This window comes from Xenopus laevis, chromosome 1L, assembly GCF_017654675.1.
Source record: "Xenopus laevis strain J_2021 chromosome 1L, Xenopus_laevis_v10.1, whole genome shotgun sequence".
Lineage (NCBI taxonomy): Eukaryota > Metazoa > Chordata > Amphibia > Anura > Pipidae > Xenopus > Xenopus laevis.
The window spans coordinates 113,261,237-113,286,440 of NC_054371.1; the positions used below are offsets into that span (position 1 = coordinate 113,261,237).

Consider the following 25,204-nt stretch of genomic DNA (forward strand, 5'->3'; position numbering starts at 1 on the left):
ATAATCATAAACTACAAAAAAGTCCGCTTCACAAGACCTATGAGTGCGGACTTTTTTGTACTTTGTATATAGCTAATGCTATATATATATATATATATATATATATATATATATATATATATATATATATATATATATATATATATATATATATATATATATATATATATATATAGCATTAGCATTGATAATCATTTCAAGCCTTGCAATGTTTTGCTTTCTATTTTTTTTAAGGATACTGTTTATATAACAATCGTACTCATCCCAGTCTGGTGTTCTTCTTCCCATTGTCACATACCTGTTTCTACATATGAGAAACTCTGCTGTTACATTTTCCAGGTTCTAGGTACTTGAGGGCTGGCCAGGGCCTAATAAACAAAATGAAATAACATGGATCCTGTAATGGTTCTCTGTTGATGGGAAGCAGAAATCAGGGTAAATACTTCTCTCTGTTCATAAATCTCCCTTTACAGCCCTGTAACAAATGCTGCATGTTTTGGCATTAAGGCAGCAAGTTAAATTTAGCCCTGTCGGTTAGCTACAGAGAAATGTAGCGCATGGTTTCTATACTGCTGTACCTTGGATAGGTAAGGGGACCAGTTTTACAAAGTAAAAACAAGTGGCATGTTTCCGAATTTTGAAATAAACAATGTGCGTGATGGGGTTGTTTGTGTAATTATATTGGTATTTAGCTAGAAATGATAAGTGAGGTTAAGAAATATTTTCTACTGATTGCTTTGTTCTCCAAATGGAAGTTGTTTAGCAGAGGTTAGCAAGATTAGCAATGATAGAGGAACCACAACCACATTAGCAGTTTAAAAATATTAATTTAGGAAGCTTAGAAACATACAGGCTTTTCCCAATACTGTGTAGCAAAGCAAGTGCATAAAAGACTGCAGATGTATCCAGTATCAAATTGCTTAGTCTGGTTTTGTGGGAGTAGTACTGCCTCATTTTATTTTATATAAAGGCCCTAATGTGGGCCGAAACGTTGGACACGTGAGTGATGATTTAATAAAATTCACTTTGACTGAACTATTTGGAGTAATGTAATTTTCTACCAGCTTGGGAAAAGCTGAATTAATGGTCCCTGGAGTGGATGGAAGAGATCAGGTGGGCTTCCATTCCTTGCTATTCTAAAGGGGGCGGTGGAAAGGGAACGGCAGACTGGTGGGGTGAAAGCCTGGGAAAGACTTTGCGGGTCGGGCGGGTTTGGGCTGACCTCGCACCCCCCCTATCCAGGTCGCGGGCGGGTGCGGGTTGAGCTCTTCTGACTGCTCTTCCCATCCACGACCTTACAAATGCCGGCTTCTGACTTCCGGGTTGAACTTTTATAGATGCGCGCCTGCTCGTCCCTTTTGTGCCGTCATCACCGGGGCAGCGTGGATCTATAAAAGGTATCCAGAAGTCGGGTTAGGGTGGAGGGAGGGCAGGTGGCATGTGGGTCGGGAAAAACCCGACCCGCACATCACTACTGGGACTGTTTATTTAAAGGCAAGGGTCGAAGAGACAGTGTTCAGGGAACAGGTTTTCCCTTAGTTCGGGACTTATGGAGAAGGGATAAAGTATTGCATGTGGGGCAGTCAAACCTGTGGAAAAATGTTTATTCTTTGCAAAATGTCACGTTTAATTTTACTAGAAACTGTTTAGAGGTGAATTCTGAAAGTGTGTCTGTGGGGTGTGAGGTAACACCCATGGTAAAGAGTGTAAGGAGGTTATTCACAGTGGGAAATATGTGGAAGCAGTAAGAGTGTGTCTGCTACAAAGTAATTTGATTGAAAAATTGGGGGGTATCTTAGAGGTGAAGAGAACACACACACATATAAATATGATATGGATCACTTAGGAAGAATTGGGATGATCAAAATGGTGTTTCTACAGACTCTCACTCTCTCACTCTAGCTGGCCATACACGTGCTGATATAACCTGGTAACATACTAAGTATGTATGTGGCCCTCCGATGGTGCTTCCCCAATCAATATGTGGCCAAATATTGGCCAGATGTCAATTGGCCAGGTTTAAAAATGCTGTCAGATCAAGGGTTACATTGGTTTGTTGATGAGTTCCTCTGTCAGACCACCCATATTCTCCTTGTTCAGGTGGGCATAACGGGGAGAGATCCACTCATTTGGCGACCTTGCCAAACGATGGGATCTCTGCGTGTTGGCCACCTTAAGGTTTCTTTTAGCTGTAATTTTTCAATGACATACCATACATGCCCAGATTTGGTTGGGCAGTTTGGTCAATCAGGGCATGTATAGCAAGTTGCGGAGCAATTCTTAAAGATTAAACTGGTGAATCAAGGATTATCTGTTCTGCCATAAGGAAGCGAAGAGGAGCTGCAGCTCATCTTCACTTTCTGCTGTTGTGATCATTTGTACAGTTGGTGCAAACGAAGGGAACAATACAGAGACAGGAAACTGGAATTTCCTAAATCAAGTGCTATTATGACTAATGGGATTTATTGTTGTTATGGCATAAACTTTTTAAGGTAATTTGTGCCTTTATCCCATTAACTGTAAAGAGAAATAACTTGTAACGGTGCCTAGTTGAAAAACATTCATGGTCCCTGTGCTGGACTGGCACAGCCGGTGATGCTTTCAGCAAAGAACATGACTGGGACATTTATTTATAGTTAGTCCCTTCTCTATGGGCTAAAAGCCAAAATCATAGTATGGCTTACCTTCCTGTTTAGCAACAGGTAGCTGTTCCCTGCCTGTAATTACCTCTAGCAAACTTAGGCAAGTTCATTCAATTCCCAAAAATTTTGATTTTCCATACCTGGTACTGTAAAAATAGTAGTGCCATAGAGATAGTTACCTTGACAGAGTAGTGTTCTCAGTTAGTTATAAGAAGCACATGAACTAGAAATTGCTTAAGTTCTGTAACAGCATAAACAGCGTGATATAAATGACCGAAAGTAGGACTTTAGACATCATTTTCCATTAATATGTGACTTCGAGAAGAGAGATTTATGTTTTACAGAGATCCTGGTGGAGCCAGGATGACTAAATCATTTGGGATATTTATATGCAATGTTAATGATTTTTTTTTATGTAAAATGACAAAGCTTTCGAATGTGAAATGGAGGATAATTAAATTTTCCAGCAGCATGTCTAAATACAAAATTTCCGGGACAGATACATTTTTATCTTAACAACATTGTCGACAGGAAGATTTCATTTAATGATAAACATAGAATAGCATAACAGATTTGTTTCAAGCAGGAAAGCAGAATCTTAATCGTAAACCTCATTTTATTTCCTTTTCTCAATCTTATTAGACACAATCTCCAGTTATAATGTTGAAGCAATAGTTTGGTTTGGCCATTGCTGGGTCTAGTTTTTTTTGTTGTTGAACCCTTAACAGGGTGCCCTCAAACACTATTAACTATATACAAAGCATACATTTAGATCAGAATTACTTTCAACTCACTTTTCTGAGCAAAAAGTGAGTCTGCTAACATGTGGCAATAACAGTCCAGGGGAACAGGCAGGGGATCAATGTTGGTAATTTGGTTGGTAATCAGCTTGAAAAAGGAACTAAAATGTTCTGAAAGCTTGCTATGATTATATTAGTTAAAGGTACCACTTTTGTTATTTTTTATTTCAAAAGGGTTGCCCTGTAGCAAGTGTTAGAGACAGAATTGCACTTTTTTCAACATTAGTTCAGTGAATAAGTCATGTATTGAACATCATTTTTGCCTATTGTTTTAATTTGGAAATAGCTACCATTTTTTGGTATTTCTTGCTCTAACCTGGGCAACATTTGAAATTGAAATTTTCACATTCTTCTTCCGAATTCCAATTATCCCTTCCCCCCAGCTAGAACTTGTTTTCTTTTTAAATAAAGAGCAGCTCATTATACAGAGGTGTCTCAGTGGACTGCTGGTTTGTTTGTATTGGGATCAGGTCACAAGTTTTCCAAATCGTGTCTATGTATATGATTTCACTGATAAAGATCAGAGATAAGATAATTTTTGTTGCCTTGCAGCACTATAGTGTGCCCACAAGGTAGCAGTGCCTGCCACTTCTCCATGACATCTAAAGCAGACTGCTCATATGTGAATCATTTTAATCCCCCCCCCATACATTCAATCTTCCACCTCTGTACTGGTGCCTGGTGGGGTAGGGGCACATGAGAAAATATGCATGGGGTCAGTACTGATCCCTGACCTCAACCGCTTATGAGAGGGTCAATAACTTCAAATTTTGTGCATTCATTGGAAGTGATCTTCCCAAATCTTGGTGAATAGCGGTGATAATATGAATTAATTCATATGGTACAATATTCAAAGAACAAAAGAATACTTTAAAGGGCAACTTAAGTTGTTTTCTCTTTTGTATTAAGTCTATTAAAACATCAGCTGTGAATTTAATGTCTGTATAATTTTTTTTATGTAAATTGTAAAACATAACTGTATTCTTGACCGCCTGTATTGGATGCATTATGAGTCGATCGTTGGGCCCTAGTGCCCCCGATCGGATCAGCCCGATATCGCCCAATGTGGTCATATCGGGGAGACATCGCCAAACGAGCAGATCTCAACGTCTATGGCCACCTTTATAACCTGTACAGAGAGAGCTACAATAAAGCTGTCATTATATATATTTACCTGAATGTACGGGAAGTTCATCAAGAACAATAGGAATATAAATGACTTAATCAAATTCTATTCCTTAATAGCAATAAATGACTTAATCAGTATTATGCTGTGCAAATAAAGCACATGCAAGTTCCATAAATGGCATGTTTTTGGGTGTGTGTTGATTAAACGTATGCCATGCTTGCCTGGTATTTGGGTGTGTGACTTCCAGGTTCATTTGAAGGCTTAGAAGTAGTGATCTGTGAATAACACTTTTGTACTAAGTGTACTTATAAAAATGCTTGAGAATATTAAGATGTAAATATATAGTTATTTTCCCTTTAAACCACTTTCCCTGCTTTCTGCAAAGATGTTATGGATGATGTTTACAGTTTCAAGCTTTGCCTCTTTCTTTGAAAGCCTTCCTGAAGTGTTATAATCCCCTTTCAGTACATAGTACACCTGCTAGGGGCATGGACTGATATCAGGTGGATACCTCTGTGCGACATTAGGATGCCATTCTGTATTGGAAAATGTGGTGACTGCTTATAATGGTATTTCTGCATTTGATTCATGGTATTTAACTTGTATGTTATAAGGCTCTTGAAAAGTATGTTCCTCTTCATTGGATGGAGCCACCTTCTAGGCTAGTGATACTCTTCTTGTTTGTAAATTATGAACTCTTGAAAAGTGTGTCCCTCTTCCTTGGATGGACCCACCTTCTGGATCAGTGATACATGTGGCTCTTGAAAAGTACATTCCTCTTTAATGGATAAACCCACCTTCCGGGCTGAGGATATCCTTATGGCTTGTACATCATGTAGTCTTGAAAAATACATTTCTCTTCCTTGGATGGACCCACAATCTGGGCTGGTAATACTTTTGTATTTTAGCTTTAAAAAACCGGATGGTGGGGCGGGATTGAGACTATTAGAAAACTTTTATCGACAACATTCTCAGACTCTTTTTACTTATCTATTTTCTATTCCAAGGACTGTGGGGTTTGCGGTTTTGTAGGTTAAGCTAGCCTCTTCCAATATAGATAGGAAGGTGCAATTGAGACCACAGCCCTACAGTTCCTGCCGTTCTACATCTTTGTGGTGCTCCTAGGGACTTTATTAATTTGAGCACATCCGAATTATTAAAAATCTAATCGATTGCACAGGTCACTTTATCCTGTATATTTTAATGAATTGTAACAGCAAACCCATTTATTGGTTAAATTGATTGGAACGTTGAGAGTGAATTTAATTAATTTATGAATGAATTGGAATCTTTATAAAACACTGGCACCTTAAATCAAATTGATTGAATAGGGAGTAATTAACTCCGAATTTTATCCCTAGTGGTTATTGATGTTGTGGGTTAAACCTGAATAAAATAATAAACGATACAAATTGATAAGTTTTTTCCATTTAAAAACATTTATTGTGAGGTCTTTGAAGGTGAATGTTGCACATGGTCCGTTATATCTAGCAGAGAGGAGTTAAATTTACCTAATCCCAATAACAAGCAACATTGTAATTTGATAGCCTGGTGTTATCATCTTATCTTAAAGACTGCAAACAAAGTTTCAAGTCGGATAACTGAAATAAGATAAGGGTTTCCTTTTTTAAACCATACAATTAATAGAAACTAAATTATCTTTTTGATAAATTTTGAGGGTAGTGTTTGATTTATAGAGGTTTGGTGAATTGATACAGTCACAAAACAAGGTCCTTTTTCTTTCCTTCTCCTTTTTCTTTACCAGGGTTTTAAAGGTGTGAGTAATAACAGGTGAACCTATGCACATGGTGCAGATATAGGGATTGGTCAAGAGTGATGAGTGTATGTAACTTGGTGGCATAAAGGAGGTTACTTTGGTGGTGTTTTCTTTTGTGTCTAGTCATGGTAAATAATGTTAAGTATCCGTGCAATGTGGGTTAGATCTGTAGCTGCTTTATTTGTAGACAATGAACATTGTGAGTATTCTGAGAGAAACCCTCCATTCTTTCATCATAACTACTTGGTGATTCTGCAACCTTTCTGATAATTAGCTTGGGTAATTATGGTACTTTGTATCATCAGCAGTTCTGAACAAAGCAGCCTTAAGGGACACATATTGGAACATTCCAAGTAAACCTAGTTGAAAATAATTGAGAGAAGTATTTCAAATGCCTGTGGATATACATTTACGTGAAAAATGTATCAAATGCCACAGATTACAATTTTCTTTTAAATATTCGATAAGTCATATATAAACTACTAGTTAAAGTGTAGTGTAAAAGCAGTAATCATACAGTCAGCATGTCGTCTTTGAAAACAGTGGAGTAATTAGATGTTGCTGTACCCCACAGCAAATTAATTTAGGACCCCCAACATATCCAGAAGTTGTCCTGTTTTACCAAAATATATTGAAATTGCTCTTTATTTGGACCTCATGGGGCCTCCTATGCCTCCTGGGCCCCCCTGCAGCTGCAGGGTCTGCGTCCTCTGTTGTTATGCCCCTGTATGAAATCTTTATCTGTGTCAAAGAATCAAACTACCTTAAAATCCTGAAATTGCAGTGCCATGAAGTAAAGCCATATATAATATACGTGTATTATTTAGTTTATTATTTTTCTTTACAGGATTATTTTTAATGCTGTAACTCATGAGAATGTTTAACTTAACTGAAATAGCTAATCCCAAAGCAGGAATTTCGGAAATGCATGTGGCTGTGCTAGAGAGGATACACCTCTAGAGGGCACCAAAGCAAACATTTTCCAAAACTGTCTTTCTCTTCTAGTTTATGATGCTACTGTGTCGATAAAGTGTCAGGCTTAACTTTATTTTTGAGTAACCTATAAAATATATATATATATATATATATATATATATATATATATATATATATATATATATATATATATATATATATATATATATATATATATATATATATATATATATATATATATACACACACACACACAGTGGTGTGAAAAACTATTTGCCCCTTTCCTGATTTCTTATTCTTTTGCATGTTTGTCACACAAAATGTTTCTGATCATCTAACACATTTAACTATTAGTCAAAGATAAGACAAGTAAACACAAAATGCAGTTTTTAAATGAGGGTTTTTATTATTTAGGGAGAAAAGAAATCCAAACCTGTGTGAAAAAGTAATTGCCCCCTGAACCTAATAACTGGTTGGGCCACCCTTAGCAGCAATAACTGCAATCAAGCGTTTGCGATAACTTGCAACGAGTCTTTTACAGCGCTCTGGAGGAATTTTGGCCCACTCATCTTTGCAGAATTGTTGTAATTCAGCTTTATTTGAGGGTTTTCTAGCATGAACCGCCTTTTTAAGGTCATGCCACAACATCTCAATAGGATTCAGGTCAGGACTTTGACTAGGCCACTCCAAAGTCTTCATTTTGTTTTTCTTCAGCCATTCAGAGGTGGATTTGCTGGTGTGTTTTGGGTCATTGTCCTGCTGCAGCACCCAAGATCGCTTCAGCTTGAGTTGACGAACAGATGGCCGGACATTCTCCTTCAGGATTTTTTGGTAGACAGTAGAATTCATGGTTCCATCTATCACAGCAAGTCTTCCAGGTCCTGAAGCAGCAAAACAACCCCAGACCATCACACTACCACCACCATATTTTACTGTTGGTATGATGTTCTTTTTCTGAAATGCTGTGTTACTTTTACGCCAGATGTAACGGGACGCGCACCTTCCAAAAAGTTCAACTTTTGTCTCGTCGGTCCACAAGGTATTTTCCCAAAAGTCTTGGCAATCATTGAGATGTTTTTTAGCAAAATTGAGACGAACCTTAATGTTCTTTTTGCTTAAAAGTGGTTTGCGCCTTGGAAATCTGCCATGCAGGCCGTTTTTGCCCAGTCTCTTTCTTATGGTGGAGTCGTGAACACTGACCTTAATTGAGGCAAGTGAGGCCTGCAGTTCTTTAGATGTTGTCCTGGGGTCTTTTGTGGCCTCTCGGATGAGTTGTCTCTGCGCTCTTGGGGTAATTTTGGTCGGCCGGCCAGCCGGCCACTCCTGGGAAGGTTCACCACTGTTCCACTGTAGCTTTAGAAATGGCTTTATAACCTTTGAAATTGAACTCAGGTGTGATAAACCACAGTTAAGTTATTTTTTAACAAGGGGGGCAATCACTTTTTCACACAGGCCCATGTAGATTTGGAGTTTTTTTTCTCCCTTAATAACGTAAACCTTCATTTAAAAACTGCATTTTGTGTTCAATTATGTTATCTTTGACTAATAGTTAATGGTTTTTGATGAGCAGAAACATTTAAGTGTGACAAACATGCAAAAGAATAAGAAATCAGGAAGGGGGCAAATAGTTTTTCACACCACTGTGTATATATATATATATATATATATATATATATATATATTCACCTTTTTATATACAGTATATCAAAGGTTTACTAAAGTACTGTGTTTTGGTGCATAATAGTATTATAAGGTACTGTATATAGCTGTTTTGCTGCAACCTCTGAAATAGTACAAAAGCCCTAACGTTTTTGTATAGTTCCCCCAGCAGCATTTTAACGTTAAAAATGTATGAGGTCTTTTATTTGAAAACTTGTGTTTTTATATTCATATTAAATCCATTGTTTTGTATTCTTTTAGGTAAGTACATATCTTTTCCTGTTGTTACAAGTACTGGTAAGTCTTGTCTTTTTGTATGTTGAGCTGCTAAAAACATTTTGTTTTTTTCCTGAAAACCATGTATATAACATTATAACAATCCGCGCTAGTTTGTATAAAATGCTTTGGGAGGATGGACAAAACCAAAATGATATCCTTATCTAGAAACTTAAGTCATAAAATCTTTAAAACAGTAAAAACTATCTTTACTAAAACAAATACAGTGAATTATGACTAAAGACAAATCTTGCCAGAAAGGGGATGGCTGAATTGCCATAACATAAATGGGCAATGGGTGACACAAGGATCTGCTGGATCTCTTCAGGACTATAAAGTATAACATGTATCAAATTACCTTTGTCACCCAATGAGTACAACTTAAAGAGGTGGTTCACTTTTAAGTAAACTTTTGGTATACTATAGAATTACTAATTCTAAGCAACTTTTCAATTGGCCTTCATTTTTTTTGATAGTTTTTGAATAATTTGTCTTCTTCTACTGACTCTTTCCAGCTTTCAAATGGGGGTTACTGACTCCAACTCAAAAGAAATGCTCTGTAAGGCTACAAATGTACTCTTATTGCTCATTTTCCTAATCAGGCCTCTCCTATTCATATTCCAGTCTGTTATTCAAATCGGTGCATAGTTGCTAGGGTAATTTGTGCTCTAGCAACCAGACTGTTGAAATTGCAAATTTAGCTGAATAAAAAGCTGAATAACTCAAAAACCACAAATAATAAGATATGAAAACCAATTACCTTTAAATGGGTAGTTCACCTTTGCGTTAAACTTTAGTATGATGTATAGGCAGTTACACTCTGAGTCAGTTTGCAATTGGTCTTCATTTTTTATGGTTATGAAAATATTTAACATTTTGTTGATCATTTCTCCAGTTTGGAATTTTATCAGCTATCAGGTTGCTGTAGTACAATTTACCGTAGCAATTAGGCAGTGTTTTCTATGAGAGACTGTAAGATGAGTAATTAGAGGGCCTGAATAGTAATAAATAAAGTAATGCAAAGTACAGAGTAACAATAACAATGTTTTTTTTGGATGTGTGAGACAGTCGCCCTCTATTTGAAAGCTGGAAAGAAGCAGGAAACAAATAAATAGAAAATTATAAAAAAAAATAATACCAGCTGGAAAGCTTAGGATAGGGCATTCTATATAATACTAATGCTACTCTGACTGCTGCTGTTGCAGGCACAAACCTTTAGGGTGGTGACAAATCCTAAAATTTCGGGGAGATTAGTCGCCCAGCAACAAATCTCCTCTCTTTGGGCGACTAATCTCCCTGAAAAGCCTTCCTGCTGGCTAGAATGTAAATCGCCTGGTGGATTTGTTTTCCGAAATCGCCTGAAGTTGCCTCATTAGGAGACAAAGCGCTCAGAGTGCCATCCCACCGGGGATGGCACTTAATTTTACTTCAGACACCAGAAGTAAAATTAAGGGAGAATGGAATTCCATACAATCAGGGGCGTAACTACAGAGGAAGCAGACCCAGCGACTGCAGGGGGCCCAGGAGGTATAGGGGCCGCATGGGGCCCTAGCTACTGTACAAATTCAATAAATATTGGTACAACAGGTCAACTTCTAGACATTTTGGGTGCCTGAAAAAGAATTTGTTGTGGGGCCAAGTCATATCTGGTATAATATGGTACATATTTTTTAATTGACCAGGGAACTCCTTTCTCCATCAAAATCCGCTCTGTGTGTCTGCATCTGGGCCTAAATGCCTCTGGGTGCAGACACAGAAGAGCGCTGATTCAAGTGTAGGGGCTGATTCTCTTCCTGCATTTATCCACAGGCTGAGAATGTGCCACATTTGATGTATGCCTAACAATTTTTGTTTATCTCTTTATTTTAAGGTATAGGATACCAGTTTGGAGCTTTATAGCTTGTATTAACATAGCCTCTGGCACTGGAGTCAGTTTTTTCTTTACAGTAAAACACCTGGCGTAGTGTAATGTGTGTTAGTCATTTTTATAGCACTCGCTGGTATATGTTTTAATGTAGATCATTCATCAGTGTGCTGTACAAGGTATATTTAGATAGCACAGCAATGGTTATAGAAAGTGCAGCAAGAAGCCTATCACTTGAAACACCATGTTTTAAGTGATAAATTAAGTTCAGGGTATTTCAGTGCATGTCATTGATTTTATGAAGCCAATGCATGGCATTCAGATCTATGCTGCTTTTAGTAGCAATCAAAGCACTTGGTGTGCCATATCTTAAGTAACTTCACATTGTGCACTTAAGCTTTCTCCTGTTACCGGTCCTTTAATTGCAGTGAAGATTATTCTTACTTTTGATGTTGTGTCCAAGGGATATGGCTTTATCAGGATTCTTGTAGGGAAATGGCAAGTTCATCCTATTGTTCTCTTATCTCTGTATCCTGTCCTACCCTCTTGTTACAGGAAATACCTGTTGCCTAAAAAGTAGAATTTCTCAGCTTGATATAAATAACTGTGTTTTACGTCATATCCACAGAATAAACGATTTAACACCATTTGCAGAACAGGATTTATGTCAGTGGTTAACGTGTATTTACATGGAATATCGTACCTCCTCCATCTGGAACACATTTAGTAGTGCAATATGCAAGACAGCGGAAACCATTAACAATGAACTGAAATCTGCTCACTAATATGCAGTCTTCTAACTTGGTGGGACATTTTCAAAAGGTCTTGTAGTCACAAAGTAATGATGGAAATATGGGTGCTAGACTAACTTAGTAAAGAGGCGTTGTGGCATGGATAATGAAAAGAGGAAATAAGGAACATGGCATACAGATGGTTCTGATCATAGAACTTATTTCAGAGAGCACTTTGGCAATAAAAACCTGACATCTACTTCCACAAGTAATGTTCTCCAATTGGTGGGCCTTTGGTCTCATGATTGGATCAACTGGGGTCCTGCACAGACCTGTCAAGAATGGGTGCAAGCGATAGCTGAACAAGCTTACATCATCTGGGACCACTCTGCTGCTGAAGCTCTTGATTAGCTTGACACCCAAAACATATGTAGTAAGTCAGAAGGTTCTGCAAAAGAGCTAGGAGCAAAGAGGGCTGCACAGAATATTGAGAATAAGAGAGCCCTGCCTTGTCCAGGTGGTTCAGGAAGCTCACACACTTCTACTTGTACATCAAGGAAGAATTGCTTAATTAGAAATAACCCTAACGGATATGGCAATGATAGTATTTTTATATAATGAGTTTTCAAATAATAGATCTTGTATCTGTAGCTGGGGCCTAACTACAGAGGAAGCAGACCCTGCAGCTGCAGGGGGGTCCAGGAGGGATAGGGACCCACAAAGCCATAATTCATATACAACTTCAATAAATATTGGTAAAACAGGTCAGCCTATGGACATTTCGGGGGCCTGGAAAATATTTTGCTGCGGAGCCCAGTAATATCTAGTTTTGGCACTAATCTGTAGCATAGACAAGCAATGTGTATCTGTGAAGAACCAATGTAAAACCTGTTGCTCTGTTGCTGTTAAAGGTGTAGTTTACCAACAAAGACATTTTACCTAAGATTTGTAACCCATAGCAACCAGTCAGAACACTGCACTTGAGTGTTAGATCTAATTGAATGCTGCTGGCTACTATTCCTTAATGGAATCACTGCAGTTTTGTTAATTCCCTACCAAATTTGTAACTAGATGAAATGTATTTTATTGTGTATTTACTGTGAAATTCTGTTAAAATAATTTGTTGCCTTTTACTCATGATGTTAACTCCCAGCATTTCATCTTTTAAGTATCTCCTGCCTCTGACCACTGACCTGGAGTGTGCTCCTGCTTGGCAATCAGAGCCAGGAAGCCACAAATAGTAAATGATGTGATTCGGGGTGGATCAGGGGTGTAACAACATATGCTATCTAACTAAAGATATCATAACTGTTTAAATGTGACGGGCATGGAAAAAAATATATTTAAAAAAATATATTTGTGAATGAATGTAACATTAAGCCTTTTTCTGTAATAGGCTGCATGTACTTTGGACTGAGGTGTGATAAGTCAATATGATACAAATGGCAAACTTATTAGGGGTCATTTATGACCTCCTAGGTGGTTTGTAAAGTAAAAAAAATAGGTGTAATGTACTACTTATTTACACTGCCTTGCAGAATTGCAGCATGTCACTGTGCTCTGTTTTGGAGACCTGTGGCTGCCACCAAGAGTATAGTGCTGACTGCATTAATCATACAGGCTTTCATGTTATAGGTAAGGATAGGACTGGTGGGGCCTGTTTTTCCTAACCCAAGTCCAGCATTCCCAAGGGCACAATTGCTAGTTAGATGAGCACTAAAGGGTACTGTCTTGTACCCCTAAGTGTTCTAGTACTAAGGGAAAAGTCAATGACCCCATTGTCTTTCTCCCACAATGCCATCATCCACACATCATTTTGCACTGATTTTAAACTTCATTTTAATACATACTGGATTTCTACAATGTAATTCACATTTCATGTAAAAAATAAAGAAGCATTTTTTTTCCAATTTTGACCTGCTGGTGACTGTCCTGTGATTTCACTCCTGACGCTGATCATATAGTCATTTGATACATAGTTTAGATACGCCCAGTAGATTTCTTTGAGCTTTTAATTTCTTCCAAAGTTTAGAGCTTGAAGGGAATTTGCATGGATCAGCCTACAGTTATTTAAACTCTTCAAGAATTTCTCTGGTGAAAGGTGAAGCCAAAAGCTTGATATATCTACGTCATCTCGGTTTAATCAGACGTTCACATACAGGGCCCTTTCTACGAGTGAGTGTGCTGAACAGACCTGAGCTTTAACTTGCCAGAAATGTAGTACAATAGAATGGGAAATGGTGTCTACTGGGTTTCTAGACACCAACTCAAGTGCTCCCTTTGTTGCTAAACTGTTCAGAACAGTTTTTGTGTAAATTATATTACAGTTGATTTGATATAACATATATTACTGTCCTGTACAGGTTAGAATGTTTTCTTTAGGGCTACGGGGAAATTTGACATTTTGATCTGGCACTATCTGTACTAACTGAGGTGTGATTCTTTTTTTATTCTTGCCTCATTACAGAAGAAGAACTGGAAAGGGACCTTAGATAAGCCCCAATAGGGCAGGCGCATATGTGACCTATAAAGAATCTCTTTAAGTCTATAAATATTTATTAAAGGAGGACGGACTTGATGCAGTTTGCGGTCATTCCTTACACCCCCTAGTTGGTGTGTTATTCAGAATGCAAACCTAGAGAGTGTCCATGAGATGCAAGTGAGGTGGAATAGCTGTATGACCAGCTTTTGTATTTTATTAACATGTATTATTTATGCACCAACATCTTTCATAGAATCGTACAATAAATAGGTGTATAGATTGAGCATACAGATTACATACAAAAAAAGACAATCAATGCAAGAGATAAAGAGGACCCTGACCAAAAGAGCTTATCATCTAAACGATTTGGACAAATTTGAGTCTAGCAAAATTTGCTAGGTAGCATCCAAATCCTAATCAAAATCCTGATTTTTGGATTAAAATTGATCAGGTTTATACTTCTCAATGAAAACTCAATGCATAATATTTGCATAGTTTTGGAAACTCTTTCATCTGCTGAATTAAAAACTAGAGAGTATTCCTTTTCTATAGCAAAACTTTTCCTACCGAGAGGAGTATTGACAGTAGTAGAACTCTGTTTAACAGCACAACATAAAATATTTATGGGGTTAATTAAAGGCACTAAGTTTGCCCAGGGCAGTAACCTATAGCAACCAATCAGCAGGTAGAATTTCATGGTCACATATTTAAAAGCAAACATCTTATTGGTTGCTACTGGTTACTGCTCCTGGGCAAACTTAGTGCATTTTATTACATGTGGGGGTTAGTAAAAAAGAAAGGATCTGCCTTGTCCTACACATCAGTTTTTATGACTAGCCAACCAGCTGTTAGAGACAGTTCTTTTATCCTGATTGTTATCAGAGAACATACTGGTTGTTACAGCCCCAGGCAAACTGTAAAGTCTGCCCACTTTGGGAGATGATTATTGATAATAAATCTCCATTAGGTAACCTACAGTATAAGGTCATATTTTTATAGGTATGATGGTGTGACTTGTTCCCATATGTCCCCAAATTGCTTTCTTGTGTGTTACTGTTATTGTTGCTTTATCCGTTAGTTGCCTGTAGGTATTGTATTGCATGTGTTGTGGATAGTGATGAGCGAAACTGCTCGTCTGAAAAATTTGTGAGACCGTAGAAAAAAATTGCAAATTGTTGGAAATTTTGCCAAATGCATTGGAGTCAGGAAGATTTTTTCTCCCATGTTTTTCTCATGTTGATGTTAGCTGGCGTTTTCTTTTTTAGTTAATAGGCGTTTTTCTATACTTTTTTTTCTCCACTCGTGCAAATGCCAACATTTTGCTGCAAAACAGCATCAGACGAAAAAAAAAATCCTCTTCCCTAGTTGTGGATAGTGATGAGCAAAACTGGTGCATTTTGCTTCCCTTAAAAATTCACAAAACTGCCCAAATATTCGCGAAATAGTGAATTTTCGCAGAAATGCATTGGAGTTATTGGGAATGTGAAATTAAATTGTTATAAAGGCATTTTTAGCTCTGCAACAGCATATACGTTATTCAGAAAGCTGTCATCCAGAAAGCTCCAAATAGAGAGCACTTGAGACGCTGAATGCATTCATATTTGAATGGAGGCTGCAAAGATAGCTATTTGCCAGCAATTCCCCTGTGAATATGATCCCGGTGTGTTTTTATAGTGAATATTTTCCTTATTGCTGGGGTTAGTTTCTATAAAAAGCACTTGTTTTTTTGTTTTTTTCTCTGATATTGTAATGGGGGAGGTGTGAGTACTTACACCCTGCACTCCAAGCCCAGAAGACTGATTGCAATTGACACTTTTCATGTTGCAACATGGTTTGGCATCTGCATGAACAGTTTCAGTCCCAAAGGCCAGTGAATGTACCCAAACACTTAACCCTTTACTAGCCCCTACTAGCCCCTGGGCACAAGGACTGACAATCTTGCAAGCTAGGAAAGACCTAGTAATCAGGGGGGCACAGGGGGAACTGCTGAACAGGGCCTTAAGGGGGGCCCGGCTGTGCTGCACTTTTCGAAATAGCCGGGGACCCTTTGACAGCGCCAAAGCCTTGACACCTCTCCTGAAGTTTCGAAAAGCCGAAGTGCCGAACAGCTAAAGTTCCTAAGCCGCAAAAAAGACTCGAGCCAAAGTTAAAGTCCCAAAGTGGCGAAAAGACCGAAATTCATGAAAGCGGCTGAAGTTGAAGTCCTGAAGTGGCAAAAAGACCGGAAGTCACGAAAGAAGCCGAAATTGATGTCCTAAAGCCACGAGTTCAGTTCTACTGAACACCAATGTGTGTGTTTTTTGTTTTTTTTAAACCCCATGTCACCAATGTATTATTTTAATACTCTATAGGCCACTGCCACCAATGTTTTTTTTAAAAATATTCTCTGGGCCGCCAGTTTTTTTAACTTGTAAGGGGGGCCCTGCTGCCAATGTTTTTATGGGGGGCCCTGGCACCATTGTTTTTTGTTTTTTTTTAAATATTCTCTGGGGGCCCAATTTTTTTTTTTAACTTGCAGGGGGGCCCTGACCACTAATTCTTTTTTTTTTTTTTTTTTTAAAAAGTTTATGAGGGGCCCTGGCGCCACAGTTTCTTTTACTTTTTTTTACTTTTAACTTTATAAGGGGGCACTGACCATCAATGGCTTTTTATAACTTGTGTGTGTGGCGGGGGCTACCGGTTTTAGCGCTGTCTGTGTGGTCTTTTAACTGTGGCGTGGGCAGGATCTGGGGCGGCCAGGACTTGGGGTGGGCAAAAATTTTGTTGTACGGGGCCTCCGTGATTTCTAATGACGGCCTTGCTAGTAATAGGTCAAAACATAAACTGATAGATAAAATAGATCTTTACCAATAACATATTTTGGAACTTTCTAAAAGTTTAATATTATTAATACCCTCATTAGCCAGTAAATAAAGTTAAAGGAATGCTATCACCACACAATTTTACATGTACATAGGTCTCAATTGTGCTGTGCGTTTTTCTTTAACTAAAGTAATAATCTATTTTCATAAAATGACTTACTTAAAAAGGGCTCCTCTACCCAAAAACAGTTTTTTGCACAGTGAAAGAGAATATATTTCTAAGCTATGTTTTCATCAACATAAATTACACTTTTTTTTATTTAAACACTTTTATTTTATTTTATTTTACATGTTCTGCTCTTCAGCATCTGAAACAATGTTGCAAGCTAACTGATTACTTTCATCTTACTACATTAACATTTATATGATATAGACAGGGTTATCTGTAGACAATTTGCAATTGGGCTTTTTATTATTGTTGATTTATTGTGGAGTTATTTAGTTTTTAGTTCAACAGTTTTCCAGTTTGGAATTTCAGCAGCTGATTGCTAGGGTCCAATTTACCCCAGCAACCAACCAGCATCTTAAATAAGAGACTAAATTATGAGTAGGATTGGCCCTGAATATAACAGTATTAAATATAGTACCAATAACATTACAGCCTCTGAGAGCAATAGTTTTTTATGCTGCAAGGATCAGTCACTCCCCTTGGAGATGGAAAGAGGCAGAAGAAAAAGACAGATAATTCAAAAGGTATAAAAAATAAGACATGAAGACCAATTGAACAGTTGTTTCGATTATGGGATTTTATAACACAGTAATAGTTAACCTAAACTTAATTGATAAGCTACAGAATAAGATAAAAAGAGAATGCTATTATCAATATCAGTTTACATTTACCAATACTTTAAACCACATATAATCTTTAATAAATGCATAGTAGAATCATCATTAGAATGATATTTTCTTTCTCTGCTTTTCGTTAATGTTCTAAACCTTTCTGATAAGGATTTGTATATAATTTAGAAACCACAACAGACACCAATTGTAAATTGTCTTAGCGTGTGACTGTCTACAGCATACTAATACTTAATGTTTAAGTCAAACTAGCCCTTTAAAGGATTTCAGAACAGCGACTGGTGCGGTCTACTTCCCATTCCCACCTCTGAACTGGATGGGATATTAAATGCTGTGGACAAAGGAAGGAAAAGTGGAGAAAAAGCAACTTGAGTCCTAATACCTACTTCCTTATGACCAGAATGGGTAGGTGCTGCTGAAAGTGAAGAGTGTTTTGGTTTGTTAAACTGACCGTACACAGTCAGATTTAAGCTGCCAATTTGACCCCTTTGGTCCTCTCCCAATGGACCTGCATAGACCTCTGTTATGAACCAATTGTTGGCCTGGGGTCCAAACAGTCAGGTCAGCCCAGCTAGTAGGACGACCTTGCCAAAAGAGTGGATCTTTATTAGCAATCTAAAATGCCTGTATCCTATCCTGGTCTTAAGGCTGCAGTGTTGTAAACATTAGAAATCTTTAATCTTGTGACACACATGTTGATTTTGGGAACATCCTTCAGTCAGATATTCAGCTAAACCTGTGGATGATCAGGCTGCAGTAATATGAACATCCTTTTGGTTTGCAGGTATTTACCTGTAAGGACGGGCCTTCTAAGAATCCTGTTCAGGCATCATAATGGTTGACTGGATAACCTGACTTTACATATGGCCAGTCAGCTATAGCAAAGGAAAAGGTTAAGGAAAAGGAAAACTCCTTTTCAGGGCCCCATGATTATATAAACTGACAAAATGAACAAATCATACTGCTTTTCATTTTATAAATAGAAACTCATACACAGAGCATAGGTTTTCTGTTTTTTGATAGGAAGGGGACGTCTAGCTTGGATGTACAAAATTCACTTTTCTATATAGTAATCAATTGTTTCTCAATACAACTAAGCTGTGATAGAATGATAAATTAAGAGCTCTGTGACATGCACAATAAAATCAGCTATCATTGCCACAACAACAACAAAAGGCACAAGAGACTAATTTGCAAACTGGCCTGTTTTTAAATGAGCCCCCATGGGAACTGCAGGTACAAGACCTAAAATGCAAAACAACAAACTCCCTATGCATTTCCCTGACACTCCCACGTCTTTTGACTGCTTGTTAGGTAGGAAATCACAATCACAATGAGACATTTATGATCATGATGCAAAGAGTGTTTGGACAAGATGTGTAATAAGTGAAAAGGTGATTGTGTGCAGAGGTAGAGCTGTGCAAAGGTAGCGTTACGGTTACCCAGGCTGTTTATAATTCAGCTGTGTGAAAGAAAAATATTTTGCTTGCAATTGTTGACTTTTAACCAATTTTTTGTGCCCTTTACTTAAATTGGTTATTAAAATGGGCTATTTACATTGAGATTTCAGCAGAATGCTTGTTTGCTCTTATAGATACTCTAGGAAGCTCAACTTAAAAGTTAATAGGGTGAGATTTGGGTTCAACAGTTCGCCACCATCAAGGATTTCTACTCGTTTAGTTACCATACGATACTAGGTACTGTTTTTATTACAAACAGGCCCGGATTTGTGGAAAGGTCACAAAGGCCCGGACCTAGGGCGGCAGTATTTTAGGGGGGCGGCATGTTACCCAATCACACCCGCATTGGTTTGGAAGCACTTGGGATTCACAGGAGATACAATCCTTTCTAAAATTTCCTGTGAACCAATCCCCAGTACTCCAGACCTGAAAATTTGCGCATGTACACAAAGAAAGGGGACGGGTGCGATGAACAGCAGGCCTAGGGGCGCCTGCTATGTAAATCTAGGCCTGATTACAAAGAAAAAGGAAATTATACAATTAAGGATACTTTACTTTAAATGGACTAGAAACTGGCCTTCCTGTTTTCCGGCGCTTTCTTGATAATAGTTATAATAATAATACACAGGCCCAGTACAGTTCCCTGTGCTAATCTTCGTGCCTTAGGTTGCGGCAAATACAAAATGCATGTGCGGTGGGGGAAACCTGGTGGCAGGGGTCCCGCAGGGATATATATATATATATATATATATATATATTATATATATATATGTATATATATATATACTGTATATAGTGAATAAAGTACCCCCCTATTGTAAAATATAAGGATATTATAAGTTTCCGAGTAGTTTCATGACCATATAAAAACACGAGGCCGAAGGGTGAGTGTTTTTATAGAGGTCATGCAACTCCAAGGTAACTTCTAATATCCTCATATTTTGCAACTGGGGGTACTTTATTTATTTTAATACACAAGTTTCAGTGAGTCATGTGACAGAAATGACATCAGAACTCACCGTTTATAACTGATGACATCAAAACTCACCGTTTAGGATATAATTTACAAGATATTCATAGCTTTTGTGTATTATATATATATAATATTTAACATATGTAGCTGTTCACACACCAAGTTGCAAAACTTATTTTTCTATGAACATAAATTGTGGCAAGTCATATTCTCCTTTTTTTGTGTATGACTGACTATCATACATGCCAAATGTGCTATAAACTTTAGCCTCTTACATTTACTACCAAAATTGTAAAAACAGCCCTCTTAAATCTGTAAACCTGGTCAGCAGCTGCATTAGCCTTCACTCAATTGCTTTAACCAGGTGAATGTCTACTGTACCATTCCAGCATGCACTTCTATGTTTAACAAGCACTGGCTGCCATTAATGGTCATAACCTTACCCACCTGACTCATAAAAAGAGAGGTTTCATACGGTCAATACTTCACGGGCCAACATTTAATGAAGCCCACCATTTAGCACATAACCAGTCTACTGACAAACGAAATATGCAAACATTGCTGTAATTAATTGGCTTCTCATGAAATGACCATTATATTTGTGTGTGCCTGGGAGCAACTGCTGAAGGGACTGATGTGGACGATGAAACATTCTATGTAAAATGCTTTGTATGTAATCTCTTAGTGCTTTGTTTATATGTATATAATGATACCTCTATATAATACTTGAATACCAGACAGTTATGATGGGGAGTGCAATTGCTATAGAATGCTGGGTGAAATTGTTGCATTGTAGGTAAAGGTACATTGGAAACTGGACCAATATTTTTCTTGTAGCCGGCAGTGCTATCTTAGTAAATGAGCCCTTTGGTATGATGCCGATATGTTGATCAGTATGATGTCCTAGGAATCGCAGTACAGGAAGATAATAGCCTTTCAACTGCTAAACTTTAGCGCATTACATTTTCCATTTACTCCTCTCCCTCTAAATCCCTGTATACAAACGCTCTATTCTTGCTTGACAAATTGGTGGCATTGTGACCATAAAACTCAAACAAATACTTTAATTACTTCTCAAGCCATTTAGCAGATCCACAGTTTGAGCTGTGTTCTTTGCTGGTAATATGATCTGATTACTGATGTAAAACTAACACATTAACACATGGCGTTCAGACTATTCCCATTTTGACTTTGTTTTTTTTTTTAAAGTACTCTTTCCAGTATACTCCCTTTCAGTAGCATAACTGTAGAAAAAGCAGACCTCACGGTTCGGGCCTTCCCAGGGCCCCCCTCCTGCGTGACCGCAGGGTTTGCTTCCTCTATAATTGCGCCAATGAAAGGGAGGTATGATAGTTGCTTATAATTAGCAATTCTATAACATGACTAAAGTTAATTAAAGGTGAACTACCCCTTTAATACTGCCTATGGTCCAACCTGGGTTTCAGCATGATCCCCTTAGTTACAAAGAAATGTCAACCAACAACAGAGATGTTGAGACAAAAGCAAATTCCTATAATATCAACTTGGAGCCTATCGAAAAATGTATAGAGGCATAATGTTGATTGCTAATGAATATTTAAACTGAAAAAAGAGTCCCCATCCTTTAAATTTTCTAGGAATGTGACACATCAAGGATTTAGTTTGAGATTGGCACTTTGAAAGATAGGGACACTAGATAATAAAAATCTAAAGTTGCCCCACATGTAGTAGCCTATAGCAACCAATCAGTGTGTTTTCAAACAGCTGACCAGTAAATACTACCTGCTTATTGGTTGCTATGGATTATTGGACAAATAAACTTTAAATCATTTACATTACCCAACCTTAACTTGTTTAGCCAAACGAAATCTAAACCTGTACCCAGGCACGGATTTGTGACAAGGCCACAAAGGCTCAGGCCTAGGAAGGCAGAATTTCAGGGGCGGCATGCCGCCCAGCCTCATTCAAGTACGAGCACTGGAGACTGGGTGCGGGAGATTTGAAAATCTCCTGCATTTCTCCAGCGTCGGTCTGCCGGACGATTTCTGCGTCTGCCTGTGCGTGCGCGCTCGCACCTAAAGGAAGTGGCCGGGGAGGAGACGGGGAAGGGAAGGGGAGCAGAAGGAGGGGGGAGGAGGAGACGGGCAAACGGAGCTGGCCTTGGGGCGTCTAAACAGTAAGTCCGGCCCTGCTGTACCTTTAAAACTCTGGACAGCTGGTGGGTAAATTTATTGGATGTTTTGGTTCAATGCTGAGGATTTAAATTTTAAGTTTTAGTAGGTTATAGATAAGCCCTTTTTTGCAATATCTATTTCAAATGGGTTCTGAATTATGAGCAGTAATATTCTGCCTATTTCCAACTTGAGACTGAAAATACTAACTTTCTTTTCAGTCCTGCTGCCATACTGTCAAACGGTTGTGGTTGCTGGGGTGATTAAGTCCTAGCAACAAGACAACAGTTGAATCTCCAGCTTGAGAGCTGCTGAACAAAAAATACTCAAAATACACAAACAAAGAATACTTATATCAATATCATACACTGTAGTAATACTAAGGCCTATTTATTGTGCTGTGTAAAACAAAATTCACCAGAAAAATGGTTTAAAAAGTTGTGTAAAATAAATGGAAGATTTATTCATGTGTGTGCTATTTTATTTATTTTATTTTAAGAAAAAAAGGGTAAAGAAATTACGCCATTTTTACTGTTTTTTTACACTGCGATGCCTGACGATGTGTGTTGAATTATTCCACCATTTTTTACACCACATAATGAATCTGCCCCTTATGTTAAGGCCTTTAAATAGCTCTTATAACTAATACTTGATATGTAGAACACTGTCACTTATATTGGAACAAGTGCTCTATGCAAAAAATAAGACTGTGATTAGAGACATAAAAGCAGCCTTACTGATATGAGGCTGATGGTGGAACCTACCCTACGTGCATGCCAGTGGGGATGACCAATTAAGGACTACTGTTAAAAATGGAGGAGATAAGAAAAGAAAAAGTCTATCTGCACATTTCCTTTAAGTCTTTCTGCAGCCCTGAGTTGGGCAGATTGGTTTTCTTTAACTGTGCTGCACCTGCTTTTTTTTATCATTCTGCTCTGCTGTAAATGAAAATGGGTGACTGACACTTTCTTACACTACTTAAAGTGTTAAAGTTAAATAAGAACACATTTCCCATATAAATATTCTGTGTAATGCTTTTGTTGCCAGTTAATTTAGACAGATCTGATGTGTAGTATATATATATATATATATATATATATATATATATATATATATATATATATATATATATATATATATATATATATATTTTACTGTTCTATTTATTTGACTGAAATTCTATGTAATTCAATATTCGTACATGGAAAAATCTAGACTACGTTAGGCAGGAACATTATAGTGCTGCAGCTTGTTTGTTTTTTGAAGGGGTAAATTAGTTTCAGCTTGTTTCACCCTCAATTTAGGTGCCCTGAGAAAAAGGAAGAGGAGAGAGAATTGTTTTTTATGGTGTCAGGTTGTAGCCTGGATTGTGGTAGGGCACAGGAAGAAGGAGGGGGGTTAGAGTAATGGGGAGGGAGTCGCGTAGAATCTTTGTATAAATTAGCTCTAACCCAGTGGGTGTGTAGGGGGAGGGTGGGGAAGAGATATGGACAGTCCCAGCCTAAACACAGAAAGCACATTGTACAACCTCTGATTTCAGACTCGGGCAAACAAACAAACAACATGAAATTCACAGCTAGCTGATGGTCATTAAGGAGTCACCATTTCTGGACCAGAACAGTTTTTTTTTAACAGTTTCTAAAATTAAAAAACTGGTTTTATGCAAAAGCATTTAGAGAATTCAGAGAGTTGCCCAAGGAGATACTTTTAGTAAAGGGGCAGCTAGTATGGACACATTTCCCTCTGGAAAGTGATAAACAGAATGGTCTTGAAAAGGATTTTCTTCCAGCAACTTTGATGCAGAGTCTTGAAATACAGCATTGAAGTACCCTGTGGTCTCTTAGCATTCCAACATGTACAGTGACTTTACTTGTAAGTGGACAGGAGAAAAGGACTGGGAGAATGCCAAGCTATGAGCACCTTTGCCTCGATCATATGGATTACTTGTAGCAGTTCCCCAGACCCAGTCTTCACTTCTTCACCTTCGCCAGTACAGGACCCTCTGACTGACAATGATCTCCTTACCACGGTTTCCCATTCGGAGACATTCATGCATCTGGTAGGTGGCACTGTAAATCATGCCAGCACAGAACAAGTGCAGATTCCTTCATAAATAATTATATAAAAGTTCTGACAGTGAGTATGAATGAATATACATATGCTTGTGTGTTTTACTTGGTAAAGGTGTAATGGATGATGTTTAATCATCATAAAATATTGATTACTTTAATGGTTGAAAAATGTTCCAAATATTCCTATATCAAAAACATAGGAAAGTAATGAAGTTAAGTTCTTCAACTTTGTTTCGCAATATTAATCCACTTGTATTTATGAATTCATTCAGTTTAAGGCACATCTATGAATGAATGAAACATACATTCTTCTCATATTGTAGATACTCTAACTTATATTTATATATGATGTAATGTCCTCAGGGGTTGATTTAGTAGTCAGTAATGCAACAGGTATTTAAAATGTTAAATTGTTATAGTATATCTTGTACTGTATGTAAATAGCATTAGCAGAGTCAAGATACATTGAGGGGCATAAATGACATCATATAACAATGTAAAAGTGCAAGCTATAGAGGGCAAACATGAATGAACAATACTGTGTTCCAAAGAGCTTACAACTGAACTGTGCATTGCAGTAAAAATCTTGGTGGG

The 25,204-nt window shown here is 37.7% G+C and overlaps 1 protein-coding gene across 6 annotated transcripts in view; it reads left to right on the plus strand.

The window, feature by feature from the left end:
• LOC108713007 (cAMP-specific 3',5'-cyclic phosphodiesterase 4D) overlaps window positions 1-25,204 on the plus strand; it is a 279,849-nt gene that overhangs the window by 179,781 nt on the left and 74,864 nt on the right. Inside the window, exon 1 of one of the 6 annotated variants that reach the window (XM_018255676.2) lies at window positions 23,919-24,597. The exons of the other annotated variants lie outside the window; for them this stretch is intronic. Within the exon in view, the coding sequence (XP_018111165.1) occupies window positions 24,551-24,597 (47 nt within the window). The 5' untranslated portion in view covers window positions 23,919-24,550. Of the gene's footprint in view, window positions 1-23,918; window positions 24,598-25,204 lie in introns of those variants that run through there. 6 annotated transcript variants of the gene reach the window in all.